The sequence below is a fragment of the Myotis myotis genome, unplaced genomic scaffold (assembly GCF_014108235.1).
Source record: "Myotis myotis isolate mMyoMyo1 unplaced genomic scaffold, mMyoMyo1.p scaffold_m19_p_25, whole genome shotgun sequence".
In the NCBI taxonomy this organism is placed as follows: Eukaryota; Metazoa; Chordata; class Mammalia; order Chiroptera; family Vespertilionidae; genus Myotis; species Myotis myotis.
The window spans coordinates 2,068,506-2,088,662 of NW_023416330.1; the positions used below are offsets into that span (position 1 = coordinate 2,068,506).

Sequence of the window (20,157 nt, forward strand, 5' to 3'; positions counted from 1 at the left end):
CCTCTGGGCAGGCCGCAAAGAGAACCAGAAGGTGACAGGATACTCACTCTCAGATGCGACGTGGACTGTTTAGATTTCTCACCTGGAACTGTAACCTAATACACTGAAATTCTATTGTACATGAAACATTCGTTCACCTAAAAGAGAGATGCCTAGCAATTGGACTGTTAGCACAAAAATATTTTTTATGATTGTCTTTTGAATGAAAAGTAGAGTTAGTTCATATAAACAAGGCATCCTAGTTGCCTTTAAAATACACAGACAAGACTGTGACAAGCAAGGACCCAAGGGGAACATTCCAGTTTCCTTACGAACAGCTAGGAGCCACTTGCGGGAGCACCCACGGGAAACGCGGAATCCGCATGAGAACACGACAAGCTTCCAAAGCCCTGCAGTGAGGAGCTTATTCAGCTTTGTTTGACTCGAGATCTCAAACTTGTTTGAGTACAAAGCTTTCTGTGTGTGTTAATCCTCACCCAGGATGTGTACTACTATTTTCCCGTTGATTTTTAGAGAGTGGGCGGGGGGAGGGGGAAGAGACGGAGAGAAACGTCTATGTGAAAGGCACTAGGGTTGGTTGCCTTCTGCTTGTGAACCTGCACCCAGATACATGCCCTTGACCGGGAATTGAACTCTCGACCTTTTGGTGCACAGGCCCACGCTCTAACCACTGAGATACACAGGCCAGGACAAAACTTTAAAAAAAATACCCAGGGTAGTTATATGGACACTGCAGACAGGCTCGGAAGTCCTGGGGTATCCCCCTTCCTCCAGAACCACAGACCCAGATGCTTCCCCGGAAACCCGGCCCCGTTTGCTGAAAATGTCTGCGTTTTAGTTTAGCAGGTTAGGAAGCTCGTCCGAACATTAACCCCAAGTTTTGCTGCCGAATCCCAAGCCTCTTCTGCTCTATGGTTTCCTCCACAAGAACAGGACGCTTGCTTGGACAGTCATTTGCATAACTGCTCAGGACTCGGAAACGATGAGAGGTACTTCTTTTTTAAAAATATAATCTGTTTTTTTAATCCTCATCTGAGGATATGTTTATTATTTTTTTAGAGAGCGAGGAAGGGAGAGGGAGAGGGAGAGAAACATCGACGTGAGAGAGAAACATCGATCAGTTGCCTCCTGTACACGCCCTGACCTGGGAATCGAACCTGAAACCTTTTCCTGTACAGGACGATGCTCCAACCAACGGAGCCACCCGCCAGGGCAGGAGTTACCTGTTGATTCAGGTCCCAGGGGTCTATATCTGTTACATGGCACACGTTATCAATGCTTGAATCATTTTGCAGTTTGCCAGATCCACTCCAAACTGCCTACATTTCCCTCAGCTGAGGAACACTGAACAGTCTCACTCCACAGGCCCGCGGTGGGCGCTGCCTGGTGAGGAGGCTGCCCTCCAGCCAGCGGTCTGCATGGTGAAGGCGCATGTTCACCGAATGCTTTCCCCGCAGCCATCAGCTGCCATGAGATGCCATGGACTCTTTCTAGGAGCCGGTGGGAGAGCAGGCAGGCGGCGGAGAATCCTCCCAGCACAGACCCGGAGTCACCCGGTCCGCGCTCCAGGGGCAGGCGCGGCTCTCCCACAGGACTGTGGAGAACAACTATGGCTCTAGGGGCGGGACGCTCATTGCCACAGGTCCTCACCCCGCCGTTGGGATGCTCCCAGTATGAGAGGTGCTCGGCGAGATGCCCTGACACCGGCCGTCTGCGCTCTGCCCACTCAGGCGGCCGTGTCCCCGGGCGATCGAAAGCCAGCCCAGCGTCCATCCCTGTGAAGGCCCATCACGGAGCTGCTGAGGTGGTTTTTAAGTTCAGGTGTGGATGTCGCATTTGGCAGTTCCCAAGGGTGACGAGAGGAGGTGAATGCGCCAGCGCACACGCACGCCCGGTCTGCGCATCTGCAGCTCAAAGAGGCGAGGCCGGGGCCGTGCAGGGTGTGCAGAACCCAAGGCTGTCAGTTCAGTAACGTCCCCCTGTCAGCAGGACAAGGTGACCAGCTGTCCCAAGGATTTGGAGGGAGGAAATAAGAACTTATATGGGACGGACCTTAAAACAACAACAACAACCCAGAAGACGGAAAACTGAAGACAGAGAAAAGCCCTGCACCAAGAGGAATGAAACGGAAATCTCCAATAAAGTATCCAGGTATCAAACAGCTTTTAAAAGACATTCTACAACTCCTAGAATTGGACTTGCATCTCCATGCCAACCAACCCCCAGGTTCCCAAAGCGGGTGAAGTCAAGAAGCCGGCCCATCCAGTGCCGGGACGATGCTCTCAGCCTCGCCCAGGCTGTCAGCCTGCGTCACAGCGCAGGGACCTGTCTCCCTCCCGGCAGGCGCTGCAGAACCGCTAACAAGAATGGCCTCCGAAGAACGATAAAGGCCGTGGAATTCTGCATCTTATTGGCCAGGATACAAAGTTCCACAAACGAACAACGTCTCTAAAGTCGCAAATCTCTTCCACGCTGAGCATCTGCCTCATGGATACAAAGAAACCTCACCTTCTGGCTCATTTAAAAGTAAAAAGCCCACGTTAATTTTAAATCATGTTCAATGAAAAGAGAAAGGAAGAAAGAAAGAGCCAGTTTTAGGCTGCCACTAGCGCCTAGGATGAGATTTTGTGGAAATTTCTGGTGATGTTTTATGGAGACTCATATATGAAGTGCTAAAAACGGGGATTTTATATAATAAGGCGATAGTTCAACTTTTCTCTAGAAGATTATGATGCCTGGGACATAATGATCATTTTATTTTAGTTTAGCAACAAACTGCCAGTTGCTTTTGTTCTTGGGATAGAATTGATGATGTGAATGAGAAAATGCAAAAAAAAAGAATTGCACAACAGGCTAAGATAATCTCTATAAAAATGCAACTTCGCACCATCTCCCCAAGAAAATCCCATAAAATAGCCCCTAACAGGAGTGGTTTTATTTTCTGTTGAGGAATTTTTCATCCTTCCCTCTCTCCTAGGTGGCAGTGTGCCATAGAGAGATTACCCAGGACCCACTATGCGAAGATGACTAAGAATGAAGCGTCAAGGGAGAGTGCTTAGTGAGGTGCGAGCCCAGGAGACAGTTCCTCACAGACAGGAAACGGAGTACTCACGGGTTCCACGTTGTAGGAGAAAAGTGCGTATTCCTTATCGGGAGATATCTCGTATCTGACGGCTCGTAACGATTCCTGGAAGGGAGAGAACACAGGCTGTGAAGAATCCCTGTCAGGTAGCACATTCTCGAAAGTTGCTCCCCAAACCAGCATGCAGCCGCTGGCTCACATCGGCTAAAAATGGCTATCCCTTCCGTTCGCGGCATGATGGTCACTGAATTGATGCTTTCACCCCATTTTATTTGTATTTTTTTCAAATTTCAACAAAACAATACTTACTGTATCCACTGAAACAAATCAATCGAAATAAACATAAAAACAAAAAGCCTTTCCCCAGAAGACTGCCAACCTTTCTCTCCTTTAAACGCACCTCCCTTTGTTCATTCTCATACTTCAAAGTGTATGGCAGGCAGATCGGTCCCTGAAATAGAGTTGCATTCTGCACACCGTTCTGACCTCGCTCCTCCGCCAGCACAGACCCAGGCCCACAGGCAGAGCACGGGGACTATTACGTTTGCCTTCGCGCTCTTCATACTGCACAGGTAATCGTACGTAAGTAAATTAATCAAAAGTGCTGCTTCCCTTCAACTGACCTCCCCCTGCCCCCACTTCTCTGCTGTGTTCACACTGCGCCCCAGCAAGAGCCCGGGGCAGCCAGCTGGTGCGTGTCACTGGATACGTGACCACACAGCCACAGGAACACAGAGACGCTATGCACAGACACAGAGACGGGTCACCCCAGCTGGAAGCGACAGCAGTGCCACGCCTCCCTGTGGTGGTCTTTCCCACGAAACAGTGACTTTAGGGAATGGCTCTAAAGCAGCTGCTTGAGCTTGGCTTAGTGATCATTAAAGCCTGCATAATGTTCTCCGGCGCTGGCCACATCTTCATTCTCCACTTAGTCCCTCCAGAAAGTCCTTGCTATTCCTGGCAGTTATGCTCTATAAAGTCCACAAAAATACTCAGTTAGTGAACACTGTTCCTAAGGGTAGGTTCCCATGAGCCTCTGGTCATAATACTTTTGTCAACCAATCAACACATAACCTTGTCTTACACGTGTTTCTATTTAAAGACATTGTATTGACTGTATGTTGCTGGCTCGTTGACATGAACTTGTGGTGAACAGCACGGCAACGCATGCCTAAACGGGGCTCATCTCACACACGTGTTTTCCCCGTGAGGCACAGCGCAGCCTTCTCGTGCTTCAGAACCCAGGGGGCACTAAGCATTATTCCTGGGGGCCATTTTTAAACAGCGTAATCACCAACAAAAAACCCACAGAAAGGTGAAAAACATGGCGCTGTGTGGACCACAGAAAGAAGGCTTGTTTATAGTACGACAGCGGAAACGAGAAGGCAGTGGGCCACTCAAGTTTTTTGTCACGCTGCACGTGCCTGAGAATGACTGCAAAAGTACACGAGTATTCATGTGGGGTCACACATACATTCTAGCACCCAGGGGCTTAGCAAACTTACAAGCTGCCAGTGATGATCTGTTCCCGGCCTGCTGCTACTGTACACAGCTGCAATAAAGATCCTCACCCACGTGTATTTACTGTGTGTGTGTATGCGAGTGCTCAGTTTTAATAGGATAGGCATCTAAGGTAAGATTGCTGCTATAGTGTGTGGCCCATGAGTCCTCTGTGATTTTAAAGATCTTTATTTTACCTTTATTTTTTAAGTTATTTTTGATGCATATAAAATTCTAGATTGACAGTTTTAAAGGCCACTCCACTGTTTCCTGGACTGCACTGCCTGGTGAAGAGTCTGCTGTCCTCCTTATGTTTGCTTTTCCTTTGGCTGCCATTGGAGGATAGTTTTCATTGTTTTTCAAAATTTGATAATAATATGCTCTGCTGTGATTTTTTTTTTCTGTCGTCATAGTTGGAGTTTGAATTCTTATATCAAATTTGGTAAAAACCTAGTTATTATTTCTTCAAATGTTTGCTTTGTCTTATTTTTTCTCTTCCCTTTCTGGAGCTTTAATAACAAGTATATTAGTATATTTTATATTGTCCACCAAGTCACTGAGGTCAAGTTTTGTCTTTTTTCCAAGTATTTTTCCTCTCTGTTTTTATTTTGGATAGTTTATACTGCTATTAATTAAAAGTTAATTTCCTTCTGTGATATCTAATCTTGACTTTTGTAAATGTTATATTTTATTTTTCCTCTCTAGATATTTTACTTGGGTGTTTTACAGTTTCAACTTCTTTTTTCTTTGTGCTCATGATTTCCTTTATGTGCTTAAGTACTTGGAACATATGTATGTTAGCAATTTTAATGTATTTTTTTGCTAATACCATTATTTCAGTTATTTGTGGGCTTATGTCTTTTGGCTGATTTTTATCCTCATTATGAGTCACATTTCCTTGCTTTTTCATATGGAGTTACATATGTTTTTTATTGATATTTAGAGAAAGAGGAAGGGAGAGGGATAGAGAGATAGAAGCATTGCTGAGAGAGAAACATCATTGATCAGCTGCCTTCTACATGTCTCCTACTGGGGATTGAGCCTGCAACCCAGGCAAGTGCCCTGACTGGAATCAAATCAATGACCTCTTCATTCCTGTGTTGATGCTCAACCACTGAGCCACACAAGCTGGGCTCTTCTTATGGATTTAAAAAAACCAAAACAACTAATGCCAGATATTTTTAATTTTCTCTTGTTGAATCTTGGATATTTTTGTGTGTGTTCCTTCAAAGAATATTGGCCTTTTTATGATAGTCAGTTAATTACTTGTGGATTAATTAGATTCTTTTGAAGTTTGTTTCTAAGATATTTTAAAGGCTGTTCATCAATAGCCATGATTTTAGAGCTAATTGAGCCTCATTCCTAAGGGGTGGCTCTTCTGCAGTCGCCACTTCATGTCTCATCGCTCAGAGGAACGTTAGTGGTTCTGGTGACTACTGAACCCTGGGCATTCTTGGACTTAGAGGGTCCTGTCATTGTCCTTCACTTGGAACTGTATTTTGTCCTGCCTGTGTGCTCTCTCTCTCTCTCTCTCTCTCTCTCTCTCTCTCTCTCTATATATATATATATGTATATATATATATTAATTAATTAATATATATTAATTAGAGACCTGGTGCACAAATTCATGCAGCTGTGGGGTTCCTTGGCCTGGCCTGTGGGGATTGGGCTGAAACCAGCTCTCCAACATCCCCCAAGGGGTCCTGGATTGCAAGAGGGTGGTTTTCGGGTGACACACCACAGAATTGGGCTCCCTCCCCTCTGGTTCCCGGTGTGTCACTTGGCAGCACCTGCTTTGAGCATCTGCCCCCTGGTGGTCAGTGGGTGTCATAGCTACTGACCGGTCAGCCAGTTGCTTAGGCTTTGATATATATAAACTAGAGGCCCAGTGCACAAAATTTGTGCACTCAGGGGGTCCCCTCAGCCCGGCCTGCATCCTCTCACAGTCTGGGAGCTCTCAGAGAATGTTCCCTGTGGGGAGCAGGCCTAAGTTGTCAGTCAGACATCCTTGGCACTGCCATGGAGGTGGGAGAGGCTTCCGTCATTGCCGCTGCACTCGCCAGCCATGAGCCCGGCTTCTGGCTCACTGACCACCAGGAGGTAGCTCCTACATTGAGTGTCTGTCCCCTGGTGGCCAGTGCGCATCATAGCGACTAGTCATTTTGCCATTTGGTCAATTTGCATATTAGCCTTTTATTATATAGGATTTTAAAAAATATGCTGGGTATTCTGAAAAATGTATATCATTTGGACAAACTTTACACTTACTACAACATCAAGTAAATTTTCCATCAGATGGTTTTTCATCGGAGAAATTTAGTGATAGGCAAAATTGATACGTAACAGTCATTCCACCACAACTATATTAGATAATTGCATCCTCATTTACTTCAATTTTTCTGTGAAGGCAGTTCCTACCAGTATTGGTAGTACTTGTCAATGGCTGCTCTTCAGACATATTGTCGACGACACCAGCTTCTTTCAGCTTCGGAGGTACATTGTGGCGATAGTTGGTCTTCAGACATATTCTGTCACTGATGCTGGCCTGGAGGAATCAGGATCCCTCCTCCCTCCTGTCAGGGTCCCTGGTGGGGCCCAAATGAGGGCAGGGCCAGCCAGGGAGAAGGGCCACGGGAGGTTGGGGGGCCCAATTGGCTGCCAGTGAGTGAGGGGCGGAGTGGACAGGGGCTTGGGAGGAGTCGCGAGTTGGAGGCCGTGGGGGCGCACTTCCAGTCTTTGTGGCTTGCCGCTTGGGTTGGTAGCCTGCTCTCTGGCCGCTGCTGGATTTGTGGTCAGGGATGCAGGCCTGAGGCAGAAGGAGGTGGGGAGGGCGCGTGGCCCTGGCTGCAGCACGGGGAGGAAGAGCCCGCTCCTCGGCTGGCCCATCTCCGGGCCACGGCCCTTGGTCACGTCGGCATCTGCTGACGACCTGAGGACGCACATGAGGCCCGCACTCAAGTCCCTGTGTCCAGCGGGAAGGGCACTTGCTCCCTACCGCTCCAATTTTACAAATGCTGTGCTTGAACTGAATATAAAAGTAGAAAGGCCAGTGTGGCTGAGCTGAATAAACCTTTGCGGGAGGTGACCAGCAGCACAATCAGGGGCCGGCGCCTACCGGCGAGTGGCCAGCCTTGCCCCTCAATCGCCCTGCCACCCTATTGCCCCACCGCCACCCCAGTCCCCACCCTCTGCCCACTGGCATCCGTCTTGGCTGGCCTGGAGCTGCCCGCTCGCCTGCCCTGCCCCCCACCGACTGGTAGTTCCGCTGTTCGGGCGATTTGCATATTAGGCTTTTATTATATAGGATGTACATATACCCAAAGTCTCACAGTATTCTCCAGTGTTCTCTAGTTAGCTTCCTCCTCATGTGTACTCTGTTACGAAAATTGTAGCCATATTTTCTCCCTTGGAATAGGATATGTCTCCTTAACTCAGCAAGACTGACAAGATTGAGTTTTCCTCCTTGTGCTGAAGTTTGGCCATAACCTTCAAGCAGAAAGCTCAGTGAACACTGCCCTCCTTTAATTTCTCTTCCTTTTTTCAGGGACCACAGGTATGAACTGCTGGCTTTACAATGTTCCCCCCTATATTTTGTCCCATTTTATAGTTTCGTGTGTTAGGAGGATAATTATGATCACCTTATATTCTCATGACCGAAAATTCTCAAATGTGAAAAGAGAATTTTAATTTGTTTTGTCACGTCTGTATTCCTCATGCCCAACAGTGACTGGCACATAATAGAAGCCCCATAGATGTTTGCTGAATGAATGGATGAATATATCCTCAGTTGTTATGAGAGTGTCAATAATGGCATCAATTTAAAGATAACAGCAACCAGCAAAGAGGGCAACTCTCTACACGTAGAATCACTGTAGGTCGCACTCCCTGATGGGAGCTCAGCTGCGAATGACCGGAGGCCCCAGGAGCGGTCAGGGCCGCTCTCCTGTAGTGCCATGAATGTGTAGAGATTGAGATACAAATTCAAGTTCCTCAGCCTAATGATTCAATAAAATCAAAGGGGGACATACAAGGGAGAAACAAAAAGACTTTATTTAAATGTTAATTTAGTCATTTAAACATGTAACTAAAATGAGTAGTTTAGTAACTAAAACAATCCAGACATAAAATGAGAGAAACCCCCATAAGAATAGCCACAGGAGGCTTTAGGAAAAATGGGCGTTTTCCCTCCCACCAGTAAGTGCTCCTATGGGCTGTCTACAGCTCCTACATGTTCCTCCCTGGAGGGAGTCTAATCTCCCGGAAACACGAGGCTGAAGTTTTTAAAAAAGTGATTAAAGTGATTGAGTAAATGGCATTGAAACAGTCATTATGGAAGTCACCACACAGAGAAATAGTATTCAAAATTTCACCACCCACCAAGATGAACTCTTTTCATAGCTTGATATTCACTTTGTAGTTTTTTCAATACACGTGGATGAAATTTACAGTTGCTAATTAAAGTGTGAGTATAACATTGTATTCTTCTGTGTTTATTTAATATAACATCCTAACTAAACTATTTTTTTATTTTACTATACAGCCTTCATAACTATTATTTTAATGATTACATTATATTTCATCTATTTTTATTTATTTTATTTTCTAATTTTTTTTGATTATTTACTTATAAAAATATCCCCTGGGATGAGTCAAAATGCATAAATATTCCTCTTCATCTTGAATGATCTCCCAGTTGCTTTCTGAACATCTGGAACAATTTAAGTGTTATAAGGAGTGACTGTACCAGGCTTACCACTTCTTGTCACCCCTGGGTAAAATAAAAAGGGCGTGTAGGTATGAATGTCACACACAGGTCAACCAATGGGTTAGTCTGAGCAGGTTTGTTAGGTCGACATCCATTAAGGGGAGGTCATGCCAAAGTTCATTTTCCTCATCTGAGGAAAGGAGAGTTTGAGTGACATCATCTTCAGAGACTATCCAGCTTTAAATACCTAAATCTCAAGCAAACTCAACACTCCATCCTCTGAGAAGTTTCACTCTATTATGTTTTAGAAGAATTGGAGAGATGGTGCCAAATGTTCATAGGAATTACAGCCCCAGGAGACATGATGCGGCTCAAGAAGATGTTTGAGGCCTGTTCTAAACACGCTTCTTCTGGAAAGAAAGACAGAGAGAGAGAAAGAAAGGAGGACAGAGAGACAGACAGAATAAGAGGAAGAAAGGAGGGAGGGAAGGAAGGAAGGAAGAGAGGAAGGAAGGAGGAGGAAGGAGGGAAGGAAGGGAGGAAGTTAAGAAGGAAAGAAGGAAGGGAAGAAGGAAGCAGGGAAGGAGGGAAGGATGGAAGGGAGGGAGGAAGGAGGAGGAAAGAGGAGGAAGGAAGGGAGAGGAAGGAGGGAGGGAAGGCAGGAGGGAGGGAAGGCAGGAGGGAGGGAAGGAGGGAAGGCAGGAGGGAGGGAAGGAGGGAGGGAAGGATGGAGGGAGGGAAGGAAGGAGGGAGGGAGGGAAGGAAGGAAGGAGGGAAGGAAGGAAGGAAAGAGGGAAGAGGAAGGAAGGAGGGAGGGAAGGAAGGAAGGAGGGAGGGAAGGAAGGAGAGAGGGAGGGAAGGAGGAAGGGAGGGAAGGAAGGAGGGAGGGATGGAAGAGGAAGGAGAGAGGGAAGGAGGAAGGGAGGAAAGGAAGGAGGGAGGGAAGGAAGGAGGGAGGGAGGGAAGGAGGGAGGGAAGGAAGGACAGAGGGAAGGAAGGAGGGAGGGAGGGAAGGAGGGAGGGAAGGAGGGAGGGAGGGAAGGAGGGAGGGAGGGAGGGAGGAAGAGGAAGGAGGGAAGAGAAGGAGGGAGGAGGAAGGAGGGAGGGAAGGACGGAGGGAGGGAGAGAGAGGGAGGAGAGAAAGGAAGGAGGGAAGGAAGGGGAGGGAGGGAGGAGGGAAGGGGAGAGAAGAGGAAGGAGGGAAGGAAGAAGGGAGGGAGGGAGGGAGGGAGGGAAGGAGGGAGAGAAGAGGAAGGAGGGAAGGAAGGAAGGAGGGAAGGAAGGAAGGAGGGAGGGAAGGAAGGCGAGAGGGAGGGAAGGAGGGAGAGAGGGAGGGAGGGAGGGAGGGAAGGAGGGAGAGAAGAGGAAGGAGGAAGGAAGGAGGGAGGGAGGGAGAGAGGCAGGGAGGGAGGGAGGGAGGGAGGGAGGGAGTGAGGGAAGGAGGGAGAGAAGAGGAAGGAGGGAAGGAAGAAGGGAGGGAGGGATGGAGGGAGGGAGGGAAGGAGGGAGAGAAGAGGAAGGAGGGAAGGAAGAAGGGAGGGAGGGAGGGAGGGAGGGAGAGAGGGAGGGAAGGAGGGAGAGAAGAGGAAGGAGGGAAGGAAGGAAGGAGGGAGGGAGGGAAGGAGGAAGGAGGGAGGAAGTGGAGCGAGTCTGCCCACGGGGAGCAGAGGCTTCCCTTTCCCTTCACCTTTCCCTGATGTGGCTTCTGACGCTGTTGCCTCCTTCTTGGCTAAAACAACTTCAGCTAAAACATACAATGTGTCACAAGCTATTGATCTGAGAACAGAAGGCAGTTCATAGGCTCATATTTCATCGCTAAGTGCAGTTGCGCGCACAGCGCCGGCTTTCCCTAAACTGACATCCTCGCAGGAAATATCGACAAGGTGGTGACATTAAAATGCACTTACCCTCAGCCAGGGTCTGATCGTTTCCTCCTCTCGATTCCTATCAGAAATCAATTCCTGCAACTGCAGTCCTTCTAAGTGGGTTGAGTCAGATTTTCGTAGGGGAGGAATTGGACCAAAGGTGATTTTTAAAAGGAAGACACCCAGGCACATTAATTCTCTCTGGGTCTCACTGTGCAGAATATGATCTAATTCTGTGAAGCTATTGCTGGTGGTGTAGCCTTGCCTGGCCTCCCTTACACCAGCAAACTGTCTACTTAAAGGGCAGGGTGCATTCCACACTAAACCTCAATACAATGTTTATTTATTTATTTTTTTCCCTCACCCGAGGAAAAGCTTTTTTTTTAATTGATGAGAGAGAGAGAGAGAGAGAGAGAGAGAGAGAGAGAGAGAGAGAGAGAGAGAGAGATTGACCGGTTGCCTGCTGTACGTGCGCTGACTGAGAATGGAACCCGCCACCTGTTGCACAGGACTATGTGCCAACAAACTGAGCCACCCAGCCAAGGCTGAATACACTTTTATTTTTGTTTTTAAAGAAAAAAACTGTCATCACACCAAAGGGAAATGAAAGGCATTTAAACAGCAAGTAAAGTCTTGAGGAGAAAAGAGGGGTGAATAGCATTTGGATGGGTCCGGGATGGGGTGGTACCCAGGCCGAGACGTCCTTTCTTGCCCCTGAACAGAGGCTGTGGGAACCTGCCGGACTCTCTCCCAGTCACCACGGAGCTGTGGGACCCACGTGTACTGAGTACTTGTGATCTGTGGCACTCACAGGGACTGAGTACTTGTGAGCTGTGGCACTCACGGGGACTGAGTACTTGTGAGCAGTGGCACTCACGGGGACTGAGTACTTGTGAGCTGTGGCACTCACGGGGACTGAGTACTTGTGAGCTGTGGCACTCACGGGGACTGAGTACTTGTGAGCAGTGGCACTCACGGGGACTGAGTACTTGTGAGCAGTGGCACTCACGGGGACTGAGTACTTGTGAGCTGTGGCACTCACGGGGACTGAGTACTTGTGAGCTGTGGAACTCATGGGCACTGAGTACTTGTTCGAAAGCACTAATGTGGCTTCCTGCCATTTGAGAAAGTGCATCAGTGCCTACATGAATATTCCCTGTGCAGGCGTTATCAGAGAAAGTGGGGGTCCATTCCCCACTGGGTGCAGCTGGGGCTGGAGTTCTTAGGCTATTCTGAGAAAAAGAATTTTGAGACTCGCATGGGAGAATGAGTGATTTTTATTTGTGTGGAACTATGTCCTGTATTTCTAAAGTCCCTTTCCCCCGAGTCCAGTCATAGAAGTGCAGCTGGGGATTCAGTAGAGCTAAGAGCAAAGCCAGTTTTCCTTTCCATGGTGGAGCCAGGCCCAGTCCAGCATCAGGCTAGTCACAGTCCATCAGTCATTGGGTGGGGGGTCCCCAGGGCGTGGGCAAGGAGGGTAATGCAAGAGAGCTCGCCCCAAGCATCTAGAGCCCCAAGGGTCCCAAAAGCACAATGGAGTGAATTCCTTTGTTCAGGGGATTAGATACCCCAAATCTTAGTCCACTTGCAGTGGCCACACCCTTTTTGGCTGGTGACCTCTGTTCCCAGGTGTGATTGACAGGCAAGTAAGTCTTGCACGGAACATACCTATACTTTCTGGCCTTCCCTTTGCTCACTTCCTGTTATGCATAACTAGGTTAATTACAGCAGTATCATTGGTAGAGGTTAGTTTTTTCCCTTTTATCTTATTGTTATTTTTCCATCACCATTTATCCTCAATATACAATCTTCTACCTCTAACCCACCCCCCAAGATTAGTTTGTTTTTTAAGACGAGATTGAGCAAGTCCTCCTGAACTATTTCCTATGCATGATCACAATCCTATCTAATAAAAGAGTGATATGCAGATTAGCCATCACTCCGCAACAAAGATGGTGGTGGCTGGGCCAGGACGCTTGCGTAGTCGCCATGGCAACAATGCAGGCATTCTGCCCCAACCTGCTGGCGGAGGGCCTCTGGGCCTGCTTGGTTGGCGCTGCCACCGGAATGGAGGATCAGAGACACAGCCCATAGGGGGGCTGGCACCCAGCAACCCCAAGCCCCGAGGCTGCAGAGGCGCTGGGGCCGCTGGGGCTGCAGCAGAGACACAAAACGGGAGGAAACCTGTGGAAAGGGAGATAAACTATCATAACTTTATCTCCCTTTCCACAAGATGAGAAAACTGACCCTGATTATTTAGTGATATGGCCCACACCTTTCCACAAGCACAGGGTATGTTATGACCACTCCCAGGAAGGTCTGGTCAGAATACTGTTTCCAGGGAATAACACTACTGTGGCAAATCATCTAAGAGAGGAAACAAGCTTTTTGGTTTATTCTGAAGGTCAGAGAACAGACCACCCCAACATATGCCATGTTGTTATATTGACGATCTTGAGCTGCAGATGCTTGAAAAACAGCAAATGCAAGGAGAGGTTTTCACTGAAGTCTCCTTCTCTGACTAAAATCGGACCCCCCCGCCCCCAATAAAAGGTTCCCTTGATGGGAAAAGTGCCATCAGCCAGTGAAGACTGACTCCTGTCACAAGACAGGAGACTAGAAGTTGACATCACACCCAAACTTTGTTACAAACTATCTCCCCCACCCCCATTCATCTTTCCTAAAAATCATGTACTCTCCTCCAAGAGGCCTACATCTCCTGTCCCCTCTCCCTAGGAAGAAGGTATTTAAATATGGATTCTAAGCCACCTTGGGGAGTTATTCATTTTTCCCTGGGATCTCCCACATGTACACAAGGTACACATGTTAATGAACTTTTGTTTTTCTCTTGGTAATCTGTCTTTCATTACAAGGGCCTCCGCTAAGAACTCAGGAGGGTAGAGGAAAACTATTTTTCCTCCTCCATAATTCTATCTCGGGAAATCAAGTCCTGGGCTGAACAGTGAGGTTGGCTCAAGTGCCAAGCAGTCCCGGCTGAGGGGAGGGAAGCTTCTAGGGGGAAATCAATGATACTGGCATCAAAGTGGGACAGAGGGCACACGCATGGTTGCTGGTGGGAGTTTAAAGTGGTTCAGTATTTTTGAAGGATGATTTGGCAAAATCGATAGAAATGTTCAAGGTACATCCAAGAGTCTTCTTCTAGGAATCTCATCTGCTGAGATAAAGCACGAGTGCATAAGCCCTGGTCAGAACCCAGGATGCTACTGCGGGCTCCCCTTCCATGATAGGAAAACCTGCTAACAACCTGCATTTTTAGGCAAGGTGGCATCTATACTAATAAAAAGGTAATATGCTAATTAGACTGAACATCTTCCAGATGTCCTTCCGGACGTCCTTCCGGACAAAGCCATGGTGACAGGGCTGAGGCAGAGGCGGTTAGAGGAGATCAGGCAGGCAGGGGAGGGCAGTTAGGAGGATCAGACCATCAGGGGAAAGCAGTTAGAGGGATCAGGCCAACAGGGAAGAGCAGTTAGGGGGATCAGGCCAGCAGGTAGGTGAGCCGTTAGGAGCCAGCAGCCCCAAGGGGTCCCAGATTGGAGATGGTGCAGGCCAGGCTGAGGGACCCCCACTCCTGTGCATGAATTTCATGCACCGGGCCTCTAGTCCTATATAATAAAACCCTAATATGCAAATCGACCAGACAGTGGAATAACAAGTCACTATGACACGCACTGACCACCAGGAGGCAGACATTCAATGCAGGAGCTGCCCCTTCATGGTCAGTGCGCTCCCACAGGGGGAGTGCCACTCTGCCAGAAGCCGGGCCCACGCTGGTGAGTGCCGCAGTGGTGGTGGGAGCCTTTTCTGCCTCTGCAGCTGCGCTAAGGACCCCTCGGGGGATGCCCAGGGAGCAGGCCTAAGCTGGCAGTTGGACATCCCCCAAGGGGGTTCTGGACTGCGAGAGGGTGCAGGCCAGGCTGAGGGGACTGCCCCCGCCCCCCGCAGTGTACAGATATTGTGCACCAGGCCTCTAGTTGTCCTGTAAATGTGGGAGCCTTGGGGACTTGATCTTTCAATTACCTATGATCTGCAGCACTTGTTTTCAACACCCGCAGAGAAATGTCCCAAACCCCGGGAGAATCTGGGCTTTTATCTTATTTAATTAGTGTGGTTTCAATTTCACGTTATCTATCCTTGCTCAGCCTGGAGTATTACAAGTTCATTGCTTCTGCTTGGCTATACTGAAAGTTTAAACTCAAAGTCATTTTCTGCTTTATTGACTTGCAGGAGACCGCGGAAATTATCCTGGTCAATGAGGAGAGTACTTACAATTTTTTTGCCTTCTATTAGCACTGTAGACAGATTAGTTTCAACATTCTGCAGTATCACATTTCCTTTCTGCTCTCTGTAGATGAATTCTTTATCTGCAAGAGAGGAAATTAAAAAAGAAGTGTGAGACACGAAGGAGCCACCCAGCCCTTGATGGACCCTGTATGCAATGAATGGACTGCGTCTGAACAAATGTACCCTGCATTTCACCAAAGGGGCCTTTGGTTCCCTTTAACATAACCTCCTGTGAAGCCTGTCTCTGAATTTTATCTCCTACTCTACACACTGACATTCAAAACACAATGTACACTCACAACATTTTTGGAATATTTTAGAACTTTTATGGAGAGGACACACAAAGTGAGCACAGAACAGCATATTAAGGAACCTGCCACCATAAGGGATGAAAGTTAATTGGCACTAAACGGACCAATTTCTTAGATCTGAAATTTTGGGGTGAAATCTGTATGTGTGCACACGCAAATACCTCCATCCATTTCCTGAAAGATTGTTTTCATTTTGCTATTCCTTCAGGAATTGGCTGTTCCTCAGAGGTCTTTGACCATCTGCACTGTATCCTGAGTGACACTGATACTTTGTATAATCAATCACCCACTTAGAAAACTAGTAAAACGGGGTACACTGAGCAGTATGCACATAGAGGCATATTTGCAGGCATGCTGGTGTGTGTGCCTGTGTGTATGTATACTGTGAATGAAAGGGGACTTTGATAGGTTTTTGGTGAGAGGCAGCATGTAAAATGGGAAAAAGAAAAAAATTACTATCTTTCTGGGGGAAGGTGGTAACTTTGAGCCAGTGTGATGGTAAAGGCATTTCACACAATAATGAAAACTACTGTGCAGACTGGATGAATTCCAATGGTGATATCTGTTCTATTCTCTCTTGATTCTACTTTACAGAATTACATTCTTTTCCTTTTTATTCCTTTCTACTACTTGCCCTGGCTTTCATTTTCTCTCTTTTTCTAGTTTGTTGAGGTGGAAGCTTAGCTCTTTGGTTTCATCTTCCATCTTTTCTAATAAAACTATTAAAGCAAAAAGTTTCCTCTGTGGATGGTGTTAGCCAGGTCACAAATTTTAATGTGCTCAATGGCTTGCTATGTGGTTTAAATTACTCCTAATTTTCCCTGGAATGTCTGCTTGGCCCAATGGTTATTTAGAAACATGTTGTTTAATTTCCAAGTGTGTAAAGTTACTCTGGCCTGTGGAGAGGCATGGGACAGGAGTTGGCTGAAGGCGCCTGCCCCTGCCTTAACTTTTCAAACAAGTCTGAGCTCCCAGGTGTTTACTTAGACACGTCCTTGCTTAAAGGACACTGCAGATACATGTGTCTTCACAAGGATGCGTGCCCTGCTGATAGTATCTAATAGTTAATTTTAGTTCAAGCTGTTCTTACAATAAAAGCCTAAGGAGGCAGGTGAAGGGGGCTGTTTGGTCCCTGTAGCCAAGCAGTCCCTTAGCCCTCTCTCACACAGAAACGTGTGTCAGAGTCATCATTCATCCATCGTTCAGGGTCTGCCGGTCAGTTCCGGCAAGTGGTGCCCCGTGTGAGGACCAAGGAACACAATGAAACATGGCAGAACCCTCAAAAATGAAAAGTAAGAAAACTAAAGAAACTGTGCAGTAAGTCATTAGAGCTGCTTGGGATTTCCAAGTTTGAGGGGATTGTTTGTCAGCTAAGGAATTCACTATCTCTGTTATGCTTCTTAAGAATGTGTGTTTCCCATTAGAAAAATAAGCCTGTTTCTGAAAGTAAGGAAAAAACGGTTTTTCCTGTATTTACCTAGGAAGCAAAGATTCTCTCTCTCTCTCTCTCTCTCTCTCTCTCTCTCTCATGAAATGATTATTATATTATATTTATATATGCATATTAAATAGAATCTAATATGCTTTCATTTATAACTGTTATAAGTTATAATATTGTGGAATATTGTATTTTGCAAAAAGGGCAAGATTCCATGTCATTTGCATTATAATCAAATCATTTTACATTTCTTGTCATTTGGAGACATTTAAAAAAATGTTACATCTTCTGAGGGTTCCATGGAAAGGACTCTGATTTATTTTCAGCTACATATCTCTGAGAATAAACTTTCAGATCATCCTCTTGAATTGGATAACAATTATTAGAACTCAATAGAGTATCTGGATTTATAGAAATACTGGCAAGAAAACTCAGGAGAAAAGGAATTTGATTATAGGGCTAATGAACTAAAAATAATTATAGTTTTAGTAATTATTGTTCTCATGGCAATGTGTTTGTTTGCATGAATCCAATAAGAATCTGATTTCTTCATAACAGGATGTAAGTCAGCCTCCAATTGTAGTTTTATTAGCCAAAACTTGGCTGGATTCTCATGTCTGAAGGAGACATGCCAGGACTCTGGATGTCACCAGAAAGCTTTAAGGAATGAAGACTGACTTTGAAGCTGATAAGCCCCTTGGATAAAGAGCCTGGTACCTTACTTTGTCACATGCATGGTTCATGGTGGCTTTTCCAGGTAAGGAACGAAGGTTGCTTTCCTGAGAGATGGCATGAAAGAAATCTCAAGACACCTGTAGGGACCTCAACTTGAGGACTGCACCCCAATTCTGTAGGTATTGCAGGCGAAGCCTGATGGCAACTGTGTGGCTTGGCTTCTTTGCCCTGGGAGTAAACTTCCCAATGAGATCCCAGCAAAGCACATTTTTAAAAAATAGCTGATGTAATCAACTGTTATCCTTGTTGTGTTCATACAAACAATCAGGCCAAATTATAACTAGACTTAATACAGTAAGTAAATTAGTCTTTAATAAAAATGAGGGTAGTTTAGGGAGAAAAATTGTTTCAGCAGAAAGTTGTTAAAAACTATTCTAACTTTTGCCCAATAATACTAAATTTTATAACACAGTTTGTCTCCACCAGACTACAAGTCCTACTTGCACCTAGGGAATACCACCTTTAGGCACCATTGCCACCTCCTTCTGTGTCCAGGCCTCATTGTCCCTCTGACAGAGAGCAAGGATCTCTTGGCTGTGAGAGAAACCTCTGACTCGCCTCAGCAGGAAGCAGCTACAGAAGAAACCGGTGTCCCCTTTCCCTGAAAGAATTCAGAGCCAAGATCCTTGAGGGGCCTACAGTAGGCAGTTAGACAGACATGGCCGAGCAAGGACGATGGGCCAACAGGAGGGTAAAGAGATAGATGCTGAGACATCTCACCACTCCAACTGCTCTGAAGCTGGGAACAGAGGAACCTGTATAGAACTACCTTTAATCATAACTAATTGGAAGGAATTTATAGTTTTCATGTCATAGAAGATATAGAGATACACAAAAAAGAAAGTGAAGTAGACAAACTGAAAGGGTATGTGTAAGTTACAGAGGTATATGTAAATTGAAAAAGGTATGTGTAAGTTGTAAAAGCTATGTGTAAGTTACAGAGGGTCTGTATCAATAAAGAACTAGAGTTGAGCAAGTAAAAATTGTGAGAAGGGATATAAAGAAAGGAATATAACAGGAAGAAGGGAAATTAGAGTAGGAATACTTAAGAATAATTGTGAAAGTTATAAGAATGTTTATAAAGATCATAGAAGGTTTATAAAGAGAAATCTTAAAAGGAATTATAAGTATACTGAATAATAAATCTAATAGAGGACTTGAAAAGTAACCATATTATTTTAAATCTTAGGATACATATACTTATATGTGACTAGGGGTTAAGTTTTTCTTAAAGTTTTCTTTTCAAGGCCTGTGCGAAGTAATGAGGGAGGTGACTCAGCTGTGACTCCAGCAAGCAGAACCGATAAGCATGGTCAGACCGACCCAGCAGGAGTCAAGATCATCTCATCAACATCATCTCATAGCCTGACAATAGCTGATGTCTACAGACCCCAGGCCTGCACGTAGCTACATCCCTCACCCTCGCCCCTTGCCCCTTCCCCTTTATAACCCTGTCCCCTACACCTTGCTAGAAGGCAAGATTTAATGCTTGTAAGCACCCTGTCTTCTTAATTGGACTAACCATTGCTGTCATAATTCTCTTTGTTTTCTTATAGTCTACAGAATCAGAACTCGAGCAGTGAACTTGCTTCATTCCAAAGCAGAAAGTTCACCTCCTCCCTCTGTCTTCTGCAGCCAGCAAAACAAAAAGCGGGGAGATGTGGGGAGGCACAGGACAGGAGTTGGCTGAAGGCACCTGCCCCTGCCTTAACTTTTCCAAACAAGTCTGAGCCCCCGGGTGTTTACTTAGACACGTCCTTACTGAAAGGACACTGCAGATGCGTGTGTCTTCACCAGAATGCATACCCTACTGATAGTATGCGATAGTTAATTTTAGTTCAAACTGTTGTTACAATAAAAGCCTAAGGAGGCAGGCGAACGGGGCTGTTTGGTCCCTGTAGCCAAGCAGTCCCTTAACCCTCTCTTTCACAGAAATGTGTGTCAGAGTAATCCATTCATCCGTCACTCAGGGTCTGACAGTCAGTCCTAGGACTGGCCCTCTTATTTTTATAGATTTTTAATTTAAATTCATTGGACTAATATTGCCATGTAAACAATTTCAATCTTTTAAAACTCAATAAGACGTTTGTGGGTTTTTTAGTTTGTTGTTGTGTTTTTTTTGTTTTTGTTTTTGCTTTTAGCATTTTGAAATTTAGTTCTACTCTCCTCTGGCCACTATAGTGTCTAATAAGAAGTCAGCTGTTAATTGAGTGTTG

At 46.1% G+C, this 20,157-nt stretch overlaps 1 protein-coding gene across 3 annotated transcripts in view; it reads right to left on the bottom strand.

Annotated features, from left to right (window-relative positions):
* DPP6 (dipeptidyl peptidase like 6) overlaps positions 1–20,157 on the bottom strand; it is a 569,872-nt gene that overhangs the window by 186,966 nt on the left and 362,749 nt on the right. For all 3 annotated transcript variants that reach the window (XM_036356191.1, XM_036356189.1, XM_036356190.1), the window contains exons 4-5: positions 15,443–15,537; positions 3,113–3,187 (exon numbers count right to left, since the gene is read on the bottom strand). In XM_036356191.1, coding sequence (XP_036212084.1) covers positions 3,113–3,187; positions 15,443–15,537 — 170 coding nt within the window. The remainder of the gene's footprint in view (positions 1–3,112; positions 3,188–15,442; positions 15,538–20,157) is intronic.